The sequence below is a fragment of the Andrographis paniculata genome, unplaced genomic scaffold (assembly GCF_009805555.1).
Source record: "Andrographis paniculata isolate CXL003 unplaced genomic scaffold, ASM980555v1 Contig32END, whole genome shotgun sequence".
Lineage (NCBI taxonomy): Eukaryota > Viridiplantae > Streptophyta > Magnoliopsida > Lamiales > Acanthaceae > Andrographis > Andrographis paniculata.
In genome coordinates this window covers 6,898,983-6,918,406 of record NW_026137565.1, presented here as the reverse complement: position 1 = coordinate 6,918,406, position 19,424 = coordinate 6,898,983, and the positions used below count along the sequence as shown (strand labels likewise).

At 35.2% G+C, this 19,424-nt stretch overlaps 3 protein-coding genes across 8 annotated transcripts; 1 reads left to right on the top strand and 2 right to left on the bottom strand.

Annotated features, from left to right (window-relative positions):
• Positions 1-2,801: 2,801 nt before the first annotated feature.
• Positions 2,802-6,901, bottom strand: LOC127247154 (sphingolipid delta(4)-desaturase DES1-like). The gene is made up of 3 exons (XM_051268891.1): positions 5,342-6,901; positions 4,390-4,965; positions 2,802-3,877 (listed from the first exon to the last, which is right to left on the bottom strand). Exons 2-3 carry the CDS (start codon positions 4,555-4,557, stop codon positions 3,035-3,037), a joined length of 1,011 nt encoding a protein of 336 aa, XP_051124848.1. The 5' UTR covers positions 4,558-4,965; positions 5,342-6,901; the 3' UTR covers positions 2,802-3,034.
• Positions 6,902-8,749: 1,848 nt separating this feature from the next.
• Positions 8,750-9,629, top strand: LOC127247770 (glycine-rich protein HC1-like). The gene has a single exon (XM_051269781.1). The coding sequence runs from the start codon at positions 8,798-8,800 to the stop codon at positions 9,218-9,220; it is 423 nt and encodes a 140-aa protein (XP_051125738.1). The 5' UTR covers positions 8,750-8,797; the 3' UTR covers positions 9,221-9,629.
• A 467-nt stretch (positions 9,630-10,096) lies between these two features.
• On the bottom strand, positions 10,097-19,184 carry LOC127247768 (secretory carrier-associated membrane protein 2-like). Of its 6 annotated transcripts, XM_051269780.1 has the most exons (27): positions 18,839-19,184; positions 18,688-18,748; positions 18,002-18,101; positions 17,754-17,861; positions 17,561-17,596; positions 17,340-17,453; positions 17,130-17,213; positions 16,921-17,039; positions 16,526-16,627; positions 15,965-16,081; positions 15,823-15,888; positions 15,410-15,476; positions 15,261-15,314; positions 15,054-15,146; positions 14,788-14,814; positions 14,669-14,698; positions 14,539-14,571; positions 12,058-12,156; positions 11,889-11,951; positions 11,592-11,625; positions 11,355-11,477; positions 11,201-11,263; positions 11,016-11,109; positions 10,876-10,921; positions 10,726-10,793; positions 10,600-10,648; positions 10,097-10,515 (listed from the first exon to the last, which is right to left on the bottom strand). In XM_051269780.1, the coding sequence occupies exons 3-27, from the start codon at positions 18,059-18,061 to the stop codon at positions 10,363-10,365; spliced, it is 1,902 nt and encodes a 633-aa protein (XP_051125737.1). In that variant the 5' UTR covers positions 18,062-18,101; positions 18,688-18,748; positions 18,839-19,184; the 3' UTR covers positions 10,097-10,362. The 6 variants fall into 6 exon arrangements, with proteins under 6 accessions (XP_051125737.1, XP_051125732.1, XP_051125733.1 ...); XM_051269775.1 differs by lacking the exons at positions 14,539-14,571; positions 14,669-14,698; positions 14,788-14,814; ... (12 more) ...; positions 18,688-18,748; positions 18,839-19,184 and adding exons at positions 12,677-12,739; positions 13,342-13,404; positions 13,715-14,426 and having other exon boundaries at positions 12,058-12,171; XM_051269776.1 differs by lacking the exons at positions 14,539-14,571; positions 14,669-14,698; positions 14,788-14,814; ... (12 more) ...; positions 18,688-18,748; positions 18,839-19,184 and adding exons at positions 12,677-12,739; positions 13,342-13,404; positions 13,715-14,426 and having other exon boundaries at positions 12,058-12,168.
• Positions 19,185-19,424: the final 240 nt, after the last annotated feature.

Sequence of the window (19,424 nt, the reverse complement as noted above, 5' to 3'; positions counted from 1 at the left end):
TTTTAAAAAAATAAAATTATTATATAATTTATTTAATTTCCCACCGGCAAAACAAGACGTGTTGGGAATTCGCACCATAATAAGTGCATTTACAGTGTGAATCCCAACTCCAACCCCATTCATCAATAAAAACATTGTAATGTAGAATACATAGCCATTACAAGTTTATTACGTAGTGTCCATGAACTAATAAATTTATTATACAGTACTCCATTAGTAATATTTAAACATTCCGCAATATTTTTTAAATATAAAATAATTAATTATATTTAATTTTTATTTCACGCTTTATCCTCTTACATAATCTAAATAAAAATATATATATATACATTTTTTTTTTCAATCACATTATCTAATTTTCAAATTATTTTAAATAAATATTGCACCTTATTTAAAACAAAATGAGTATAAAATATAAATTTATTACGTAGGAATAATATGGATGTCTAGTTGGCAACTTTATTAATCTTAGGTTCATTCAACTTGTTGCATATATATATATATATATATATTTTATGTGAATAATAATTAATTCATTTTCTCCTCTCTCTCTCTCTCTCCATTTATATATTAATACATTACTAAATATGTATATATCATATCTATATATATGTATGCTTATTTATTGCTTTTGAGTTTAGATAAATATATATATTAATATACTTGCACACAACATACATACATTCATATATATATATATTATATATACATACTTATACTTACCTATTTATATATTTGGTTATCCATTATATTAATACGTTATCAGCAACAACACGAAGGTTCTTATTTATTTTTATATTATTTAACTAACTTATTAGTCTCATCGACAATAATATTTTAATTTAATTTACGGATGTAAAAATATATCTGATTTTTTGTAAGATCTATTTGATTTGTGGTAAATGAGAGATTTGTGAATTTAAAATATATCATTCTCCCGAAAATTCGATATAATTGACTTAAATAATTAGGACAAATGTTATATAACCGTTTCAATAAATGCTAAATAAAAAAAATAAGTTATACTAATGATCCAATATGCCGTGCATTTTTATCAAGAAAAAAAATGAATCAAATTTTGTTATTATTGCAATATATGTTGATTATCTCAATTTAATTGAAATTAGTAAATAGATCAAAATTGCAGTTGAATAGCTAAAGAAAGAAAGAATTTGAGATCAATATTTTGAAAAGATAAAATATTGTCTGATTGGATCATGTTAATAATGTAATCTTAATACATCAATCCACACATACTCAAAAGATATTAAAATATTTTTATATGGATAAATCGAGAGAGTATACCAATGGTGGTCAGATCCTTAATCCCAGTTAAGATTCATTTAGACAAAAAGAAGAAAATTAATAAATATTTGGCCAAGATGTACCATATCTTAGTGTTATTGGTGCACTAATATACCTTGCGAATTATATCAGGTCATATATATTTTTCAGTAATTTATAGGTCAGATCTAGCGCATCCCCACAAAGTGTCATTCCATATCAAATACATTTTTTTTTTATCTTCAGTGGACTTATGACCTCAGTTTATTTTATTCGAATGAATTTTTAAATGAATTAATTGGTTATACTGATGTTAGTTATGTCTGATCCACACAAATTAAAATCTTAATATGATTATTTATTTACTTGTTGTGGATACGCAATCTCTTGGAGATCTTCTAAATAAACGATAACAACTACTTCCTCAAACTATGTTGAGGTTTTAGTAATTCATGAAGCCAGTCGTGAATGCGTCTTGTTGAGATCAATGACTCACCGTATTAAAAAAACTTGTGACTTATAATGTATTTCCTCCTAAAATATTATTTGAAGATAATGCAACTTGTATAGTTCAGTTAAATAGATGATATATTAAAGACAATCAGATAAAACCCACATCTCCGAAGTGTTTTTTACACTCATGATCTTCAGAAATAGTAGTGAAATTAATATGCAACAAATTATATCGTCTGAAAATTTTGCAGATTTATTTTACCGCGGCTACCGACTGCAACATTCAACAAATTAGTGCAAGAAATTTAAATGCGTTTGATGAAAGCCATCAAATAAAGTCCAAAACAGGGGAGCATATTAATATAAGAATGTTATACTATTTTTTATTCATTACGATTTTTTCCCACATATTTTTTTCTTATAAAAATTTTAACGAGAAACATTCTTTGTATAAAGCATTTAAAGAAATTTTTTTATTAAAATTTTAACGAGACACATTATCCATATAAAACGTCCAAATAAAAAAAAAGTTGTATATTTAGCTGGCTACAAAATTATTATGTAGTGTACACATAGTAATAATATGGATGCTTTATTAGCAACTTTACTAACATTACATGCCTATGTTTATGTATAGATTACATGAATAATAATTCATTATTTTTTTTCATCTCACTCTTGAGACCGTGAGGTCATGGATTCAAACTCCCAACGCTTCAGTTCATCTGCCGCACATCGTTCGCCCAAATACTTTTTGAATAGCGGCTACAAATCAAAATACTAAAATACATTACTATATATATACATATTGCTTTCGTGTATAAAAAATTACAGATATATATACATATATATATATATATTAATATACTTGCACACCACACACATTCATATCCAGATATACTTACCTATTTATATGTTTGGTTATTTATTATATAACATTTAAACATTATTCCAAGAATTTCGCCCCTCATTAAATTAAAAAACAAAAAAAAATAGATTCTTACAAAGAATCTCCAAGCCCATGAATCAAAAAGATACTAAAACTAAAGCCCAATAAACAATCAAACCAAAATATACTCATTCAATAGCAATCAAGAAATGAAAATATACATATATATGCTGTATATAATGTCCTCTGTCCCAACAAAGAATCAATCAATCATAGAAGGTTCTTGACGATGATCATTCAAGAACTAAACTTCTAAGAAACTAAGAGATATGGCAATACATACATGAAACAAATTCGATAAACAACACGACCAATCTAGCAAGACATTCCCAAAAAACACATTGCTCCTCATTCTGATTTCTTCGAACCGGTCTTCGTCGACGAAATGCTGCGCTTCATCCGGCTAAAAGGCCCGACGGTCCTATCCATAATGTACATGTAAATAATCTGGCTCCACGACCGGTAGGCGTCGAGCTCGTCGTAGAACTCGGGGGCGATTTCCTTCACCATGTGTAGCTTGGTGCCGGGGATCCTCGGGAAGTCGTGGTGCTCGTTGTGGTAGCCTACGCTCCACGTCAAAAGATTAAGAGGGCCGTAGTACGAGTACGTTTCTTGATCCGTGTCGCTGAAAACATAGTGTTCGGAGATGAAGTGCCCGGCCATCGGGTGCATTCCTCCCCCGACAAATGTCGATAGGATCAAGTAAGCCAGAGATTTCCAGCCCCAGAAATGGACTAATGCGACGTCGAGCGAAATCTGGACGGCGAAGTTGACGAACTCCCACATGCCGGGGGGCTTCGGTTTGAGAAACAGGGGACGGAGCGCATAGAAGAACAGCTGGAACAGAACCCATAGGGATTTTGTGAAGACATTCCTCACGAGCTTGGCTTCGACGAGGCTCGGGACGTCCATGTCCATCCCGTCAACGCCTTGGTAGCGGTGGTGCTCGAGATGATACTTTTGGAAGGTCACCGACATGGGGACGCCGATGGGGAGGTTCGCGAATATCCCGAGCCATCGGTTGTAGACGGGAGTCGAGAAGGCTAGATTGTGGCTGAGCTCGTGGATTGCCAAGAACAGATTGTGGTTGAGGAAGGAGCCGAAGAAATAGGCCACCATTAGGATCTTCAACCATGTGGCGTTGTAGACGAGGGTTGCAGTCCATAGCTGGAGCAGAACAACTGCAGAAATCTGCAATGCACAATTCCGATTGAATTTGATCACCATACAAATGTGTAATGTAATGATCAGAATGATAGGAAGAAATTATCCTTCATCAAATTCATTTGATACGTTATGAGAAGAAAATGCCCCTTTCTTCTGTTTAGACAGCTTCTCTAATGGTGGAAAGGATCAAATTCAAGTATCTGTCTCTGTAATTTTCGAATATCGAATCCCAAACAGTAGACTGTTTCTAATGCGAATGTGTATACTGTATTATGCAGCAAATTATACCTACATTATGCCACAAATCGCCCAATGCAACAGCGCAATTTCAATCAGAAAATAAACCCTAATAATAACAACGTACGCAAACTTCCGCAGCAAGACGAAGGGAATAAACAAAAAAACTGCACAGAATCGATGGATCGATCGAATTGATAAGAATCCATAATAATGTCGATCGAGATCATCGAAAATTCCAATGAAATCAATGGAACGACGACGTGATTAAATTCGATTCCGTTAACGTGCGTACGTACCTTGAGGAAAGCAAGGGGGTCAGGGCCAAAGAGCTGCTTGATCTGAGGGTATTTGGAGAGGATCTGGCGTCTGCGCGAGGCGTGTGGCTCATCTGTGTAGGACCAGAAGAAATCTGCCGCCATTACTCCCTCTTCATCCCGAGTCTGGTTCCCTTTGTAACCCCCCATTTTTATTCTTCTTATTTTTATTTTTGTCTCTCTCCCTCGCTCCTCCTCTTCCTCCTCCTCCTCTTCCTCCCTGCAGGCTGCAACAACTTTCTCGTAAGAGATAGAAAAGCTGTGAACCTGTGGTGGGGATGGGGGTGGGGGTGGGATGGAGGGGGAGCGTGTTCATCTGGTTTGGAAACTGGCGTATATGTAGGTGAGATTGGGTGCGCAGGAATTGCGGGTTACGGCTAAACAAGTACCAATATATAGAGGACGTTGCTGCTTTCTTGGCGCTACAGGACTATCCTTGAAATAGCAATAGGCTGGCCTGGCTGTTACTTGTTTTGGACGAGGAATCTCCTCCACGCTTATACACAATGCATTAAATAGTCTCGTTTCGTACTCGTGATTTGTAATATTTATTACTCCCTGCGTAATGAAAGCTTATACCCATTTGACGGCCATGTGTTTTAAAGAAAATAGATAAAAACATATTTTTTTTATAGTAAAAAATATATATATATATAAATTTAGATAATAAATAAATAAATTTGAATGACAGAAAATGCTAGAATCGAGATCCATCTCTAACTCAACAGAATGCATCTATCTTCTCCCTCTCTCTATGTGTCCATATGTGGTTTTGGAAGGAGAAAAAAAAGACACACAAACATGGATATGTTTCTTATTACTATTAAACAAGGTTGTGTTTAAAAAATAAAGTAGTATATATTTTTAAACACGCCAGTATACGGCCGTGTCGTAGAGAGAAAAAATGATTGCAAATTACTTGACGCTGTCTCACCTGCATTAATCATTCCCAAACTTGTCGCCTTTTTTACACTGGAAATGAGAGCTATTGTAAGTGAAAAAACGTCGACAAAGAGAAGAGGACTGTGAGTCAGACGGTGAAGCTGTCGGTCTTCAGGCCACTATTTTTGCTCTAATGGCCCGCTGGGATATCATTTTTCTAAATAATAATAAGTTAGTAAACAGATTAACAAGTCATTTCGGATTGAATGGATTTGAGCTAATCGAATTTAGATCGAGTATTTTGACCCATTTAAGTAAACAGATCGGGTTTGAATTCAAAGTTTAGGGCCTATTTATAAATTTAATCCGATTCGATCGATTGCCATCTCTAGTTTTATATTGTATTTTAATTTAACACATAAAATTTATACAGTAAATAAAATACATGATATTTTATTTATTTTTACTGAAACACAATAAAGAATTTTCTTCGTCCCACTTCAAAAGGATCATTTCGAACTTTGTAATAGATTAATAGATAAAAATATACTTTAAGTTGGAATAGAAAGAATATTATATTATTATAATTTATCTTTTTTATTTAATTTAGTGTTTTTCTTTTTGATGACGTGATGTTTTTTTGGCTGTTTTTCTTGTCAATATTTTCCATTGTTTTTATTTTGATTAAACTTCAAAAACTATGTTTCCGTTTAGACAGAATTTTTTTGAAATTTTTGAAATTTTGAAAATTTAAAAGAAAAAAAAATTAGCATTTGATTTAATATTTTGTAAGAGAAAAAAAATATTTTTACAAAAATAAATAATACCAAATAGGTGAAAGATGATAGTGTAAACAAAATAGTTTAATCAGTTCCAATTTCAAATTATATTTTTCAATTAATTTTATTCGATCAGTCTAGGCTTGATCGCATTCCCTCATTTCCTTTTCCTTATTTGTTCATCGCAAGCAATATTGTGGGATTTTAACTCCCTTTTTGTATCTATACCGACTTGCCCACGCAATTAAACCGACCGTACGTCAACGTTCATTTTCAGCAACAACAAATATTTATGAAAAATAAGAAATAAGTGAATAGAAACCATAAAGAAACTCTTGTCTTATCAGTAAAAACTGTACAAAAAACAGCTAACCTATTTCATATCTTCAAAAAAACAAAAACAAAAACAAAAAATTACACATAAACAGAACCACAAGCAGGCAGCTCGAACTGAATCAAGTTTTGGGGAAATTTCTACAATCTCCGATACCTTCATTCACGAATGAGAACGAGAACCGATCGATAGCATCGACGACAAAGAGTGAGCCAATCCGGACACGATCGCCGCCTTCACTTGGCCTCTCTTCGGGATCGGACGCCCGTACTCCGTCCTCCTCAACGAATTCCTGCGGTTCAGCTTCGCTAATTCGCCGCTTCCTTCTCCCATCTCTGCAAATTTTTCTTCAAATCGAGACTAGAAAAATTAGCGCTGAAAATTCTGTTGATGGCGGTTACTAATTTGGCGTATGGTGTGGTAGTGTATCCTCTGTATATATAGTGAATTTTACATTCCGAAAATGCCCCTGTACTACCGCCTGTACTGTACCGCCCTTGTAATTTGCACTTGCAGCATGGCGTTTGGTTAAATTAAAGCATAATAATTGTGGTTAGTGGGTGTAATAATTCAATTAAAATAAAATAAAGTGACATAAAAACCACGTGCCATAAATGAATTCCATTTATTTGCACAATATAAAAATTTTAAAAGTGGGCAATGGTACTGATGGACGCCACTTACGTCCAATCCGTCTCACCTTTTTCATATTATTAAATTATTTTATTTTATTTATATTTCATCAGTACACTGAATGATTAGTTTGGACGATGGGTAGGGAACTTTTATTACTATATTAATTTATTTATAAAGATTAAAGCATTATTTAATGACAATAAGGCTAATTGACAGGCTGGAGAATAATCCTTTTTTTTAATAACATATCATTGTTAGAATTCTGAATTATAATCCAAACTTGGTGTGCTTTGATTGGGACTATTTCTCAAATAAAAAATACAAAACCATCAATTTTTTTTTTTTTTTTTAAAAAAAAATCATTAAAATTTTTATATAAAATATTATTTTAATTTTTATTATTTTCAAATTCCAACTTGCTTAGAAGTTAAATATTTTTATTAAATATTGAATATTTATTATTTTTTTAATAAAGAGTATAACCATATATATACGTGAACGAAAAGAATAGAGAAGTGGAATGAAAATCACGTGGGATAAAAAAAACATGCATCAAAGCCCATTGTTTATGTTTGATGCATGTGTGTCTGAAAAGTGACAACTTTGCTACGTACAGCAGCAGTACATTGTATGGACGTCTTTGACATGTTTTATTATATATATATATATATAGTTATACCCTTAAAAATGTTTTATTTAATTAAAATAATTCAAAGGAATCTCAGTAGATTAATATAAGATCTAGAAAAAAGATACAATTATTTGAATACTGCATCCTTAGCTCTTAAGCAAATTCACAAAGATCTCGATCGAATCTGACTGCATTTCTTGTGTATCATTATTATTTTTATAAATAAACTTTATTGGAATATTCCCTATGCTGAATTATTTCTCTTTATTTAATTTTAATATGTCACATGTCATTTTATTTTCTCATTGGGTATTTTATTAGTACTATTTGATATTTGAGTCAAATAAAATAAAATTGAAATGGAGGGCTAATGGATAGTTTGAAAGAGGCCCAATTGCTGTTAGCCCAAAATTCAACTTGGGTCATTATTGTTAAATTAAATTCCAGGTAGACGAGCAAGCGCAAATGCATTAAATATGATTCGGTTGGAGCTTTAAAATGACACTGATGTGATAAGCTAAATTAATATATAAATAAAATTAATTAAGCGCGTTGGATGTGAATCCAATGATAATATTTATAAGTTTATTATAATGTGTATTCAATAAGTGGTCGGCCCTCCGCATTGGCTTTTAATGATTCACCTTTTTTTTTTTGAATTTTTAATTTTCTTAAACGCAGGCACCGTCAATCAATGAAAAGAAGACAAGGCAAAATTGAGCTGAGCATATCCTTACAGTCTGAAAGTCAAAATCCTTCAAGACTTTTTTTTTTATTATTATTATTATTAAATTTTAATTTAATTGAGGGGTGTGTGGTGTAGTTATTACACAAAACCAAACTCTCTAACTCAATCCCATTGGCCAATGGTGTGTATTGTAATTATATGTATGAACTATGAATTACCCCCCACCTCTCAACCTCCATCTACCCTCATTAAAGACAGTCTCCTTCAGTGCTCCCGGGACCTCAGCGCCAATCAGCGTCTCTTCACAAACTCTTAATACAGTGTGTGCTCAAGTCCCGGGAGTTACCAACACCTGCACTCATTCAATGCACCATGCTTACATAAAAGATGAAAGGGAAAAACTCTGCTCTCTCGGCTCTCCAAACAAACAAACCCCAAACATGAAGAAGAAATCCACTTTACTCATTTCCTTCCTCCTCCTCTCCGTCGCCCTCGCCGCGCGGCTCCCAGCCGGCGGCGGCGATGCGTTCTACGAGGAGGAATTCTCGGCGGCGAAAAGATCCGACGACAATGGGCCGGGCGGGTTTTTCGGGCCGGGCGGCGGGTTCAACATACCCGGGTTACCACCCGGGTTGGGCGGCGGGTACGGGGCCGGGTACGGCGGGCCTAGCGGCGGGTATGCGAGAGGCGGGACCTTTAGGTCCTCTGTGGTGTGCAAGGGAAAGGGTCGGTGCTACAAGAAGAAGCTCATCTGCCCGGCCAAGTGCTTTTCCTCCTACAGCCGCTCCGGGAAGGGCTACGGATACGGCGGCGGCGGCGGCGGCTGCAACATCGACTGCAAGAAGTGTACCGCCACTTGCTGATCGACGCCACCACCGGTCAGCTCGTTGCGTTAATGCTGCTACTGCTATTATATTATAATTAGTTAATTAATCTTGAATGGCTCGGCTCGGCTCGCTGCAGGCTCGGCTTATTATAATTACATGTGTTTTGCTCAATACATATAATACGTATAAGGAGCTATGAATAGAGGAACGTATAACGGGACGGGGATATACGTATGTATGTATGTATGTATGTTTTGTGTAGTATTATGTGGTGTGATGTATTTTCCACTGTAAAATCGTTGCGTTAGAGTTAGTTGAGTGAAGCAGCTTTACGATAATCGCAGCAGACTATGAGGTTTTACAGACTGGAAGGAATTGAAGGCCCAACGTATGTGCTTACTAGTTACTTCCTCTTCTCTTGCAATAATAATAACTTATCATCTTATATGCACTACTTCCTTTCATTCCGTAAAATTAGAATATGGGAAATAAATAAAAAAATATTATTGGAAAATAATAAAAGTAAATATATTAAGGGTGTGTTTGTTTGGGGGTTTGGATTTTGGATTGGGATTTGAATAGTAAAAATTTTGAATTTGAATAGTTGTATGATGTGATATAAATAGGGTTTGATGTAATGTTTTGAATGTAAAATTGATTTTTAGTATAATATAAAAAATGAAAAATAGGTATTTGATTTGATGTTTTTGGGGGAAAAAAATTAGATGAACAGTGGAAATCCTCCAAAATCCTTCAAACAAACTTTGAAAATTGTGTTACAACTTCGAAAAGAAAAGAAAAAAAAATTATGTTATTTTGGAAATATGTCTCCTCGTCTTGTCGAGTAGATTATTAACGTAGTATTATAGTATACTTATTCAACAAGTCTCGATTTTACATCATTCAATAGTGTTCTCTTACGAAGAGATTTAACAGATTTTATTATACTTGGAAGTTCTAAAACAAATTCTCAAATCACATTCTAATTTCTAACACGAAGCTGCAAGAAGGTCCATAAAAAGAATGGCAACAACACCACCAACCACACACACATATGGAACAACACAAGAGCAGGGCAGGTTTCATGTATAATAACAAGCTTTTGTACATTCATTCATATACCTTAAGACACGACACAAAATCGATGATGATGATGAGTAGTTAACTTAGCTAGCCAGCTATATTGCTGCTCTAACCGCTCCCCTGGCAGCCTCGCGCTTCATTTCCGCGGCATGACCGCTCCCTCGGAAGTAGCTGTAAACTTGCTTCATAACTACAATGCTCAGCATCGACTCCACGCAGAAGAACGCGAACCCAATGAAGTAGAATATCTGCATTTCATACACCACACAATTTCAGATCACCACCCACCATTCTTAATTACATTTGTTTAAACAAGGCCAAGGGAGCTTTACCCCGACAAGAGCATGGTCGCCTACGAGATCCACCGCCGGGAGAATACCCCTGTAGCCGAGAACAAGATCAAGTTAGTTACTTACAGAGAGAAGGATTAAACAGCATAATGGATCATATTCACTCACGTGAGGGATTTTCCTTTGAAAACAATAGGAGGCGCGATGGCGGCAAAGATACAGAAGCCAATGTGCAGCTGCAGCGCCCGAGAGCCAAATCATCATAAGTTTAATCGAAGATAGGAAACTTGATGGATTTAATGTAAGAAAGAAACTTACCAAGTAAAATAGGAAAAACCACCCAAACTTGAATGCACTTTCTTTCCTGCATAGATTTTTTGTAATCAAGATTCAAAATATTGCAATCAATTATGATATAAGTAGTTCATCTCTTCTGTTTCAGAAGGTGGAGCGCTAACCTGAAAGCACGGTAGAGGGGACGATACCAGAGTACGTAGGCGCCAGGGATCCCGGATATGAAGTAGATAATCGCAAGAAACCAAATCTTTGGATCTAATAAACAAATGTTGTGTTAGGAAATACATACAGTGTAAATGAAGATCTAATAAAAGACACAAATGCGATGACAATCGATTGCACCAACCTCCTTGTTTAATCCATGCCGTAGTCACAGCTACTACATTCCACAATAGCGTAAAAGCAAGCCCTGATCATTGTCACGAAAAAGCATCATTGCTGATGTCCATACTCTGAAGAGTAAAACAAAAACAAAGAACTCGTACACAAGCTTGACGTACCTAGAAATGTTGCAAAAGCAATATATTGCACCTTTTGGAGATGAACTGGTATGTCATTAGCAATATCATGATGGATAATGGGAAAAAATGGCGGCCAATTTTTCTCTTCAAGAACAACACCAGCTGCAGGTACACATAAAGAAAATCAGTAGCAATATAGAGGGGACAGCATTTTTATTCATTACAAGGGGTGCTAAATTAGTTATTAAATGATGGACTAAGATAAGGGCGAAGCACCTCGGGCAACAGCTTCTTCTCTCCTCCTTATTTCCTGTTAGCAGAGGGATTTTCATGTCACAGAAGGTAATTCAGATTTATGTAATATATGACGTATGCAAGTTTCGAAGACATGCTAAAGATCTAATCGATTGGTAGGTAATACAGTCTTGTTTTTTGAGTAGTAAAACTCTTGAGGTTGTGAAACAAACATAAGAGTTTTAACACCATTTATCTCCCCCAAAAGTTTGTCAAATATAAAATGGCATATGGAAGAAATGCAGACATTTATAACAAAAAAATATTATCAAAAAGTACCTGTTCCCTCCTTTTTAATTCGGCTTCCTTGGCATGCAACTCTCGTTCTTTCACTTTCAAATCCTACAAAGAAATTTGATGGAATTAGAAATCAGGAGCATGCCAAGAAACTGGGAAAACGAAAAAGCAATGCAGTTTAACAAATTAAGGGGAAAAAATTAGGAATTACCGAAGTACTATCAAGAGATATATCAACTGGAGCCGTAGGATTGTAAAAATCGGCAGGTTCTGGAGGAAGGGGTGCAAGTCTTGAGTTTGAAACCGGAGCACTTGCATGAGTCTGCTAAGAAGGAAGAAAACCATGCCAGTTATTGTTATTGCAAGCAATCTATACATAAAATTGCACCACATTATGTCTAGACAAGCAATGTTGAAATAATTATAATGTGTTCGAACGCTAACTACTACATCCCTCTTCTTGAATTCATTGGGTGGGTGGGCAGATCAAATTGAAGCAATGAAATGAAGAGTCCTCAAACATGTTATATTCTCTTAATGAAGTCGGTCGGCCAACACGCCTACTCAGTTTTCGCAATACGCGAGAGACTACAGGAGATTATAAGTAATGAATATGCTACACAACACAACCTTAAACAGTCCCAGAGAAGAATATATTATTTGTGAACTCCACGGAAGAATAAATTTCCAGGAAATAGATCTTAAAGAGTGTTGCCAAATTGTTTCCTATAGACATGTGATACTCATATCATCCTAAGTTGTAATGCAACCAATGAAAATTAGTAAAACATGCTTGTTTACAAGAAGATAAATGAAACATATGAACTCACTGTTGTAGTAAATGAACCACCAAAAAACTTGGATTGATTGACTGGTTTTCCGCCCTTTCCATCCTGGATTCGAAAATATATATACACATCCATATATATGAATTCAACACAAAAATACAAAACTAAGGTGTAATGGTGAATAAATTCCACAAACAGTATCATCTATTATGATTAAGCACACGATTCTGATGGGAATTCTCTCCTTCCACCATTTTTGTCTGCAATTACATGGTTGTAAATTGTTCAGGTATGTATTCAAAACTTGGGTAACAACTAGAATTTCTTGCCTAAGACATCCCTGAAAGATGTATTGTGTTTTGATTGATACAATAGGTAAACTTATTACAAAACAACCAATTTTATGCATCGAAAACTCTATCACCACCGAATAAATGGATCAACACAACCCCGCCATCAATATTCACCCAATAGAAGATTGTCCAATGTTTATACAGCAAAATCCTCAATCCAAAAATATTAGCATACAGTAAACAAACATCTTCCAAACACCACAATTTCAAAAACAAGCTTTTCTCAGCTACAATTTCTCCACTTTTAATAGCATATAGAGAGTTCATCTTCCTCATCTCCAATTACAGGGAAACTAAAATAATTTTAAGGTCCACAAAAATTCAATACATCAAAACAAAGAAAACCACACTTACAGCGAAGGGATTAACTTCTTCTTCTTCATCAAAAGGATTCCTATCATAACGGCCAGCCATAATCTTGATGATGGATCAGTTGAACGACCAACCAACAGAATGAAGGAATTGAGATCCAAATAGCAAAAGTACGAATAGTTAGAAAAGTAGAACAGAGTGCTAAAGCTGAGAAGGCACTAGTTTTATTAAAAAATTATCGGATTCAAACGCCATAAAAGAGGTCTAACGAAGAAAGTTCTTTCATGAGGACTCGTCCTCGGTCAGCATAAGGTTGCTTTCAGAGAGACGACTTTTTTCCATCCAGAAAGAAAGAAACAGACAAAATCCTATTGCCCTTTCACACCACAGCACAATATCAGGGAAAAAACAGTACCTGTTTGGCAGCCTCCATAACTACTCCGCGGGGTAATTCCTGTGTTCACCATTCCACGAGCAAGACAATCCTGCAATTCACGATTCTCTATCTTACAAAAGACCATCATCACTTCCCTGCTTTCAGTCCCCCTCTTCATCTCCATGCCTAGAAAATTTCCGTCGATTTTTTTCTGGATGAAAGGCCAATTAAGAAACCCGCAAATCGTCAGACAAAATTTGCTGCTTCAGTGGGCCAAAAGTGCTCCCATGGGGGCAGAAAGCTCCTGAGAACAATCAACTGTGTTTAACAGTTAGTGGATGAATCATGAATGCTTTCTGGCGGGCGCGGAATTAACCAATCAAGAAAAGGGCAAAATTGTCAAATGTATGAAATTATTAGGCTGTGTTAGTTATTTAGTTAGTTTTTATGTATTTTAATTTCGGCAATTTGGGAGAATTCAATTGAATGATATTTTGTTATTAGAATGAAAATATCATTTGCTAAAAGAAAAGAGAGGAAATTAAAATTCCGGATTGTTTCAGACATTGGGTATATTTCAAATTGTATCGATTTCTTACTTACAAATCAAGATTTTTTGGTTTCTAACAACCTTTACAAAATCATAGTATTTTTTGGTTTCTAACAACCTTTACAAAATCACAGTGCAGGATATGGATAATCGTGCAAATAAATAATCGTGGACATCAATTTCATTCAATTCAATTCAATTGAAATAATTTCTCCTAATTCCAAAACCCTAAGTAGGAAGAACGACGTCGTCTGGGATCTGCCCAGTCCAATCCCTTGTCCTCCTTCACAGCCCTTTCCCATCTCTCCTTGAATTTCTCCAACTCTATTGAGGATTGCCTCCTAATCTGTGTATAGCACCAACCAATTCTCATTTCTCTTTTAAACGGGAACTCTTTTATTTTAGGAGAATAAAAAATAATAATAATAAAAAGGTTTCTTTACCTCTAACCTCACATCAACACCATGCCCCTGCTGCAAGAGAAACCAAGAAAACTAATCAGGAAATAAGAATTCGTCGCTACAGAACAAAATGAGGAGGAGGCTTGAGCCTGGATGCATACCTTTGTGGTCTCTTCAGGGTTCGAAACCTACAAGTATAGCAGAGATAATAGGTTCGGGTTAGTCAGAAATGGCCCCCTTAAAGTTCTAGCAGATTAGCATAATTTTGATCATGCTACAACCAAGTATATTTTGTGCAAACAGTTGATCAATTTTCCTTGGTATTTTGGTGGGGGACCAAGGATATTCCATTTATTAGTGTTCATATAATTTGGCAATTCTAGACTGCAGATAACATTTGGATTAATGCAGAAAAGATGTAAATCACCTTTCTTGCAGATGCACCACCACCCAGTGTCTGTATGCTTTGATGGACTACATATTCGCTATCAACTACACCCACCTTTTTGGTGCGATCCCCCTTTGGAAGTTCAAGTTTGTAAAAATATAAAAAAAAAGAAGGATGACAAATGAGGTCATAAAAGCAATTATAAAGATTTTGTGTGTACTTAAAGATAAAAAGAGATTTTGTTACCTGTGCACAGTAACCAAGTTTCATGTCCATTCCCCATCCATGTACAAGATCATTCTAGAATGGAACAAGAAGAGACCTCTGAGATTCGTGATGATGAGAGTGACATGAAGGTGCAGGACTCCACACAAAAGGGAATGAAGCAAATTTACCTGTATTAAATGCCAGGCGCAATGCCATGCAGACCTTGAAAATACAGGAGCCATGCCTTCCACAAAACTGCAAATTCCAGAGGATGACCACAGTATTTTAGAGAGACAAATGAAATGGTACCCCAGCTCTTGTTCACTATGAATAAAAGCATTTACAAATTTTAGTTATCTGGTCCTGTTAATCTTCATTAAAATGCTGAATAGTAGGGTTGTTTTTTTCACAAGATGTCTTTTTCTCAATAAAAGAAGGTTGTATCTGGAGTGATCTATGATCAGCACATTTTGTGAATAATAATGAGAAGCTCAGAGAAAGATGTTGACAATTACATGAAAAAAGCAGGCTGAGGAACCAACAACATATTAGCATGTACATAAGCTAAAAACAAAACATTTACAGAGCAAAGTAAAACTACCCAGTGCAAGGCGGCCCCTCACTATCATCTGAACACTTGGTATTGCCTCTGACTTCATACAGCCTCCTGCATAAATAAAATTCTCTCATTACTAAATACCAATTCACACAATTAAGTAAATAGTGCAAATTATAAAACCCACGTGTGGTATATATTCGTTCTGCTTCTTATTGTAATTCTGTGATGTATCCCAGTTGAGTTTGGATCCAAAGCTGGCTGGGATATTTCAAGTCCGGCTGATTTCACAATATTCAGATACCTGACAGATCAAGTGAGAAAACCAAAAAGAAATTGTACTGTATATTTAAGGCTAGTCAGCCCTGTGTTTCTAAATCAAAATGCTGATGTATTATTTTATGCAACTTAAGTAAGAATAAGCAGGAAGCAACTAAAATCAATATAGTACTTCTTAATCAGAAGAAAGTATTTATTAAGATGATAAATTACAAGTGATTACTCTTTTTAAGAAGACAAAAGTCATATGAATAATAGGTGTGGGGATCCACCAAGATTGATAATCCATTGGACCTAAGATTTTATGGAGCAAAGAAAATGATAGTGTTCAAGGAATATCATTCAAGCTAGTATCTGTTCAAGGAAAGATACTTTCCCTATGCTTTCCTCATCAAATCCAACCAAAAACTTATGGAAAGGGGCAGAGGAAAACAATCCTTGCAGAAGGAGAAAGTTGTAACAACAGTACCTGCCAGGGTGGAAATGCTCTACCCCCAAATCTTCATCCCACAGGAAGATGTAATCATATATAGAGACAACAGCTGGATGCAAAAATCGTTTTGCAAACCACCTGAAAATGTAAGGAAAAAACAGTACCCCTAGCTGTGAGGTGAAGTTCAAATCAGCTTATCCCACCCCAATACCATTTCCCATAAAAACATAACATATTAAAAAGGATATCAACATTTTGAGGAGTCATAATGTGTTTAGTGTAGATCCAAGTTCATCAGTTTCACTCATAACCTAATTTAGATAATGAGTAGCAAGTAAACTAGATGCATGGTGCAGACTTATATATGGTATGCACTAAAAATTAAATCTAGTAGATTATAGGTAAGTAGGCAAACATAAACTAAGACTTACCATTTTGTTTGGTTATGTGCAACTATATGTATGGCTTTCTTACTCCATTCCAGGTCCCACCACCCATCCAAGTGGCCATCATAGTGAAACAAAATTATTGTGAAATTTTCTGAAAGAAACTGAATATAAAGAAATTAGACATTGATTTGAATCATCATGATGGCATATCATTGTGTTTTTCTTTTATTTAAATCAATTGACAGGTGTACCTTTTGAACAATAGTATTAACATTCCTCTTCTGCTTGATACCAACAGACATTGCTAGCAAATTCTTAGAGCTTTGAACACTCACCTGAGAGTTTACAAGGATATCTATAATTGGAGATGCATCATCATAAATTTTCAACAAATGAAATTCTAGGAGATGGTTGAACAGTGAAGAATGGCCACATAGACTATAATCACTATTAAACTTTACCTTAGACCTGGAACTGCTCATTGACCATAAAGGCTTCAACTCTAGGTCTGATCTTGCTTCAATGATGCCTCTGGGCAATCCGTCCAAACTTTTGGAATCCAACACACCAAAGTCCTGACCAAACAATTAATTCATTAAGAAATAGTCCACATTATAAGGACATATCTCAAAAAGTGGATAAAGGACTGGGAAAAGATGAAACTCTTTAATACAATAAGTACCTTCAATGTGGAAAAAGGGTCCAATCTTGAATCCAGCTGATGAAAAGGAAAGAGGCGTAATACAGTGAGTTATCCCAAAAATAACAAGAATCTCGCAATGTTAATATATCTATGAATAAAATAGATCATACCATATTTAGCAACATTGGTACCAAACATATAAAGTTTGTGCCAAAACAACCTTTCAACATACCTCTGTTTGTTCATACTGATATATAGCAGTTCTATATATGATGAACAACATCAGTACACAGACAATACCCACAAATGGAAGCTGTCTCATCTTTGCCGCAAATGTTCCCTGACATTAATTGCTTTCAAAATTATCATTTTAACTTCGAAATAGAAATTATAGTCAATTTTCAATTATACAAACACTGAATTCTGCAAAGCATAAACACAGTACTATTATGAACAGATGTAATGCAGCATCCCTCATACCCAGTCAGAGAGAAAGTGTTGTTTCTTCATCAGCCACCTCCATGATCTGGCTGCCTTCATAGGCAGTTATAACTTATAACTGCATAGAGCTCAGTGGAGACTGCAAGAATTGCACATGTAACTGAAATTACCATTGGTCTAGATTTGTTTGGGACTGCAAAATGACCGAAAAGTGCCTCCAAAACTCACTAACACTATACCAACTCCTCTCAGCTACATATGAGTTTACATTCATCATCTCACTTGAAAAACAAAGTGGTGTATTGCAAACATTGCCATCACTATAGTCTGATCTTCATCCATTGACCCAAAAATTGGAAATGGACGTATATGATTACAAACTTCAGCACTAAAAACTATGTATAGAATTAAACTTTTTCTATGTAAAAATTGACACGACCTCCGATCAACTTAGCAAGATTGCATTACCAAATTCAAAACAAAAAATTGAAATAAATTAACTAACACCTCAATCCTACCACCATAATTCGAAAAAGGTTCATCTTCTTGTTTGGTAAAAAGCTCACATCCATCATTAACAAGAAAACTTGAGGTAATCACCACTGACCATTCCCTAACGTAATCGGAACACCAACACGATTTCATTAACAACTACTAAACCAATAATCTCAACAACACCACACCAAACGTACACAAGCAATATAAGAACATTTTCCGAAACATACTCGCCCCGCAAAGCTGGATCGAGGGTTTAATCGTCCTTTCGCAATTGAACTCGCTTCTACACTGCGAAAACACAAAATAAAACCCAACAACATGAAGAACACAAAACACGCATACCTATCTCAACCCAAACCACACGGCACGCGTACTTACCGCAGAGGATCGAAATCCTATAGCCGGAACGAATTTCCCACAAAAATCCTACCAACCTCCGCGTATCACCTTCTCGGCGAGTATCCCCGTATCTATTGCTATACACGTACAAGATCGTGGATTCGGCAATCGCACAGACAGGAGGAGAGACAGATTCAGGAATTCGCGTGTAAACGCGTGCGAAGACGACAATCGACAAATGATAGAGAGAAGAACAAGCGCCACGTCCATACAACACACTACATAAATAGAAACCATCCCCCAAACATTTCTCTCACATTTATACTAATAAATATATAAATAAATTATTAATTATGATAAGTAACTTTCACAAAAAAATTTATTCGGCGAAATTTTCGATAGCTTAATTCCGTTACAATCGAGTGGCGATTGGCCACTGTCGCCCAGGCTTGTTCATAAATATGTAAATTTGTATGAAAATAAAATAAACAATATACAACTTCATACTTATAAACTAATTGTATAATATTTTTTATAAAATAAATATTCAATATGATTTAAAGAAAAAAAAAAAAAAAAGTTAAAACATAAGTCAACATAGACTTATTAATAAAAAGTGAATAAT